This window comes from Zingiber officinale, chromosome 8B, assembly GCF_018446385.1.
Source record: "Zingiber officinale cultivar Zhangliang chromosome 8B, Zo_v1.1, whole genome shotgun sequence".
NCBI classification, from domain to species: Eukaryota; Viridiplantae; Streptophyta; class Magnoliopsida; order Zingiberales; family Zingiberaceae; genus Zingiber; species Zingiber officinale.
In genome coordinates, this window is record NC_056001.1 from 113,876,876 (window position 1) to 113,882,953 (window position 6,078).

General features: G+C 37.6%; 1 protein-coding gene across 1 annotated transcript; it reads left to right on the plus strand.

Moving 5' to 3' along the window:
- Window positions 1-469: 469 nt before the first annotated feature.
- Window positions 470-2,827, plus strand: LOC122014214 (disease resistance protein RPS4-like). Its single transcript, XM_042570388.1, has 2 exons — window positions 470-730; window positions 815-2,827. The coding sequence occupies exons 1-2, from the start codon at window positions 470-472 to the stop codon at window positions 2,825-2,827; spliced, it is 2,274 nt and encodes a 757-aa protein (XP_042426322.1).
- Window positions 2,828-6,078: the final 3,251 nt, after the last annotated feature.

Below are 6,078 nucleotides of genomic sequence, written 5' to 3' on the forward strand. Positions count from 1 at the left end.
AGAAATAGGAAAAAGAAAGAAAAGAATATAATTAAACTAAAGATGTCAAGGATTTAAGTATCTTAAAAGCCTTCAATTCTAAAGAAAATCATTTACTTTAGTAAAAGGAAAAGAAACAAGAAACCAGAAAAAGGAACGGAATTAAATATGTAAATTGAATCTGACAAGGATTTGAGTTTGTCACAAGCCTTTAATTCTAAAGAAAACTTGTAGTGGTGAGATGTAGATTGAGAGGATATTTATGTTGCAGGGTAATTAAGCATGATGCTTATTCTACTCCATGAGCAAAAGAATACTTTGCTTTGCTTGTGGCGATGACAAATGAAAGATGCTGATGATGGTAAGAAGGTTTGCTGCTTCAGATTAGGGTGGTGTACATATCAAAACTAATTTGGTTCAGTAGCCACCACTCTTTCGGCCATTGAATAAACTCATTCACTAGCAAAGAAAATAAGAGGTTGAAGAAATTATGGTGGTGTTCCTAGAATTGAAGCGTCTATTGCTGGAGGTGCTACCATCGCCTACCATGATGGCACAAGGCCGATTGCAGTGTATCCAAAATCACTTGGCCTTGGTTTGTGATAGCCTTTGGGCTATCAATTCAATGATCGAAATCCCTGAGATGGGAATGTTGAATAACCATTTTTCTAAAAAGTTCTATGGGTTTGATGTGGTGACGTCGTTTGTGCCTGCAGAATTTGCAGATTGGGAGACAGATGTGGCTACAGCAGTTATAGATATGGGAGAGTTGCTCAGTCGAATCATGGATTGGTAAGCAAGTTCCCATCGTTCCATTGTGGGAAATACCCAACAGGTGCACTTTCGCCATGTTATTCTAGTGGAGCTGAAAGAGATATTGTGCCACTTGAATTCTCTTGTGCTGAGAGGATCTGCTATGGGTCTTCGGAGGGACCTTATGGCTTCCATGAACCCACTCCGAGAAGACTACTCAATTGTCTTAAAAAATGAGGTGGTGGGTAGAGAGGAAGAACTAGAGAAACTCATTGCAATCTTCGAACAACAACTAGTATCATCCAACAACAATGGCTTTGATAATAACCCGTTTGCAATTGTCATAGTTGGCAAACAAGGAGTTGGGAAGAGGACCTTGGCGCACATGATCTACCACCACACTTGGATTGGCCAACAGTTTCATCATCGCATTTGGGTGGATCTACCCCTCGTTTCGACATTCAAGATGATTAATATAATTGGAAACGAATTTGTAAGGTCCATAGACAAGAAAGAATATTGTGATCAGAAATTACACCTAGACCTGCCGCTACCAGACATGTGGGAATATATTAATGAACAACTCTGTGGCAGTAGATACTTGTTGGTGCTTCATTGTGAAAATTTGGTTAGTTTGATGCAACCAGAGTGGAATGAATTGAAGAACATCATGTTGCGTGTGGGCCGGTCGGGGAGTGGAGTCTTGATCATCTACAAATCATCAACAGAATCAGCTGTAAGATATATGAGTTTTCTAAATAGACTGAAGGATATTACAACATTCTGTTTGAATCCCTTATCGGCGGATGCATGGGTGGAGTTAGTCAGCAGACACGCAGCAACGACGATCCCACTGAAGCGGGACAAATCAGAGAAGGACGAGCTCATTCCATTTGCTGAGCAACACTCCTCAAACTTTCTTGGTCAAACTTTTGGGGCAAAGGTTTTTGGATCGTTATTCCATGATATTCCGACGACATTTGCAACACTTGAAAGCTGCTCACTTGATGATATTTATATGGTTAGGAATTTTCCACTTGTCATCGTACGATTACTCCAATACCGTCACCTACTTGATGCTGATACTGATAAATATTATGATAATGATTACGATGTCATCTCACACATGTTGACCGCTGAATGCCTCATACCAACTGAAGGCCTCGAACCAGGTTGGATTGAACGCTATGAAAGATTTTTTACCGAAATAGATATAAAATGGGAGTTATTCGAATTACTGTTTCGAAGGATGGTCTACTTGCATATGAAGATTCCCAAAGATTCAACTACTATTTATAGGTGTTGCCGCTGTTTATGTTTGGAAATTAATCCTAGAGTGATACCATTTCGACTGCCGATCATGCCAATTAAGGTGAGCAGTAAGCTGATAACATTGATTCTACATGAAGATAAGAAAACGACAAGAGAAGATGTTGAGGAAATAACACTTCGAGTATACAAAAAAAGACGCATGAAAGCAGCAACTGCAATATCAAAGTTCCTCAACAAGATGTCGGTAAGATTCGTACATTTGCATATGTTAGTTGTAGAAACTAGTATGATCCAAAGCCTACCAAATGAAATTAGCAAATTGGTTAGCTTGAGATATCTCCACCTTTCAAAGCTTAAGATGGAATTACTTCCGAAATCACTTTTTGACCTGCTTAATTTGCGAATTTTAAGTTTGCTTCACTGCAAAAAGCTTCAAAAGATACCTGAACGAATCCATAAGCTTAAGAAATTGCAGATTTTGAAACTAGCTTATTGCACAAAACTTCAGTGGTTACCAAAATCTATAACAAGACTCACAAACTTGGAAGAGCTTAATACGCAAGGTTGTTGTTTTCTGAGCAAGCTCCCAGAGGATTTGGTCAGTTTTAAATCACTGAGAATCCTCAACGTTGCAGGATGTGCATCCTTGTCTCAACTTCCCCGTGGGATCGAGCAATCAATTGGCCTTCGTAAGTTGTCAGGAATATTCATCGGTGTGCAAGGAGGTTTTGTGCTCACACAGTTGCAAGCTTTAACAAATCTTCAGACAATAAGATTAAAAAACCTAGAACGAGTAGAGGAGATTCAAACTGTGAAGTGCTGATGGGCCATCAAAGTCTTTGGGACTTGTCATTGCATTGGGGTGGTGAAGAAGCAAATATGAGTTCTGAAACAGCTCCATCACAGCATGTGCTCGAAGCTCTCCGACCCAACTTGCATTTGCAATGTCTAGACATAATTTCTTATAAGGGAGTGGAATTTCCTACTTGGATGAGTAAACAACAACTTGCTCGTTTCGACTCTTTAGTTGAAGTGAGATTCATCAATCTCAGGAGGTGTTCTATGTTACCATCACTCGGTCAACTTCCTTTTCTCGAGAAGCTTGAGATAAGTGGCATGGATTTAATAAAACACATAGACGATACATTTTACGGTGATGGCAACACATTTCCTATGTTGAGAAAGCTCACTTTCTCAGAAATGCTTGCACTAGAGAAATGGTCTGCGCCGGAAAGAAAAAATGATAAAATTTTTCCAGAGCTTAGACAATTGACACTAATTCAGTGCCCAAAACTCATGGAAATATGTCCGCGGTTGTTTCTACATGATTATGATGCTACAATGAGAGTATGGTTGAACAATGAGACAATATGGTTTGCTGAATTTTGTAGTTGGGACAACCTCCGATATCTGGAAATAATAGAGATAGTAGGGTGCCAAGAGTTAAGGTGTCTACCACAGGGTATGCGAAGATTGATGATATCTAAGATGACAATTATCAAGTGCAACAATTTGACGACTTTGGTACCATTGCATTTTCTTAGAAAATTGAACATGTATGCTTGCCCAATTCTAGCATTCAACCTAGAAGCATTTACAAAACTCAGGAGGCTTACAATTAAAGGTTGCCCAAAGATGCAAATGTGAGTGTGATCTTCATCTTCTAGTAGATTTCATTTAATTACTCCTATGCTTCTATTCATATATATACCGATGATAACTCCTGGATTAATTATTGCTTCAATCAAAGTAGTTATTTATTCTCTTCTTCCTTGTTTGTTATCTACCTATTAGATGTTACTTACCATTACTATATAAACTTGTTACTTAGATAATTAAATAAAAATTAACTGACTGGTATGATTAGTAATATAATGTGTTTGTCAACAAACTTTAGCAGTAATATGGAAGATAGATCCGTCGTACCATTTGCTTAACCATTAGACTAATTGAAATAAAAAATAAAAAAATTGGGAAATTATGAAATTTACTTGTTCTTTTATTTTGCTGGGACGTTGGACTATCAAATTGTAATGCAAAGGTTGGAAACTCAAACCAAGATTCATATCCTCAATTTAATGTTGTCCAAGCAAATTATAATTGCATGGTTAATAATCGCTTATCATTTCAGTTATCATGATGCCTGGAAGAAAAAGAATGAGGAATGAGAAGAAAAAGAAAGAGGAATGAGAAGAAAAAGAAAGAAGGCTCTTCGCCAAATTGAATGATTTGCTGAACATGTGCAAGCAACAATCGACTTCGAGCGGTGGCATAAGAGGAATAGAAGATCCTAATTGACGATGATATGCTTGTTTGAATCGTATCTTCTTTGGTGTGTTTTAATTTGGTTAATCATCTAGTCCATTTTTTATTTTGTGAAATTAATGTATGTTTATTGTGAAACCCTTTATTTATCCTGCATCATTAATTAGATACAAATTATGGCTTGTGAGCTTTCTCACTCTTGAGATACTTTTTTTTTTTTGATGAATTTATGCAACTAATCAAATGGATTTACTAATATTTATCAATAATACAAAACTCCTACATATAGTCATCGATTTTTATGAACTTAGACAGTTGCTTGATTTGCCTGGTGTTTTAAAATTGATATTATCTTAAATTATTTTATTTATTTATTTAATTGATAAATAATAGATTAAAGTAAGACCAAGCCTATTAGATAAACTATGCATGTTAACCCAGATATTTGAGCCAACTTAGGCTAAAGATTAAAATTAATGTTATTTGAGACTTCTCAACTCTATATTTTATCTTTATTTAGTTACATGAATTTATTGTCTAAAGTTTCATCAAACCTTTAACATACTTATTATTTTTTTTAATTTAATTTTTAATTTAAATACATAAAAAAACTATATTTGTTTAAATTATTTATCATAGATTAAAATGAGTGACCGTATAAGTTTTATTTATTGAATCAATAATTTAATTTTAAAAAAGTAAATATCAATTAAATAATATCAACTAAGCCTTATTTTACTAGATAGAATCAGCTATATGGATCCTTTTACACAGCTCTATCTTCTACTATATCATCATATATACTTAAATAAATTTTATCTTATTTTATTGTTACTAACTAAGTCTTTTTTTAGTCTTTTCCGTTTGATATGTGTGTTTGTCATAGTTTCATATCGCCTAACTGAAGCATTTATTAGTCGTTTAAGTACATGCCCGTACCATCTTTGTAAAATACCGTATCAGATAATAATTAAATATTAAGGTTTATTAGACAAATAGCCTTAATGGAATTTTCCAAAAATTTTACAAATTTTCTGAGGATTTTTCGGGGATGAATTAATAGGCATGTGAAAGGTTTGTTTGGAAATACCCAAGATGAGAGTTGATAAAGGAAATAACCTAGGCTTTAATAAAAGAACCCCTAAGTTTTTAATTATTTCCTTATTCTCCCCTATCTTTTCCTATTTCCCCTACCCATGCCCTATTCTTCTTCCCGTCGCTGTTTCCTTCCTCCGTCACCTCTACTCGCGGCCGCTAACCCTTGTGACGCTAAGCAACGCCGCCGTCCCTCCCCCGGCGTCATCTCCACCTCCTCCTCTTCCCTAGAGGCGACGCCTGCTCCTCTTCCCCGAGCCGATCACCCTCTCCCTTCTCTCAGCCCTAGCGTCGGCAGCCAAACTCCTCTTCCCTCCCGAGCCGCACACCACCGTCTCCTCTCTGCCCTCTTCCGATCCTGAGGTTGCCCAGTCGTCACCGGAAGGAAGGATCATCACCAGCATCGCGTCTCTGCCCTAGCGCTAGCCAACTTCTCCCTGTCCTAGCTTCGGCAACCGGATATCTTCCACCTCCGGCCACTACAGGAGCTGGCCAACAATTGCTAAGCTTCCTCCCCGCGTCTCTGCCCTAGAGTGATTGTCGTCGACCCACTGCCCTAGATCGTTGTTCGAGTCGCTTCCCTAGATCATCGTCCAGCGCTTGAGTTGTTGAACCCCGTGGGTCTTTTGATGTAATCAACCAAGTTGGTTAGGTCCTGCTTTGTGTTTGATCCCTGTGTCTGAGTGTGCAGGAGCTTAGGAGCGCAGGAAGTCG

Excerpts from the sequence above, each read along its gene's own strand:
- LOC122014214 (XM_042570388.1), top strand. The coding sequence starts at position 470 with ATGGTGGTGTTCCTAGAATTGAAGCGTCTATTGCTGGAGGTGCTACCA. Across the intron at positions 731-814 it reads AGACAGATGTGGCTACAGCA|GTGCACTTTCGCCATGTTAT; the intron begins GTTATAGATATG and ends AATACCCAACAG.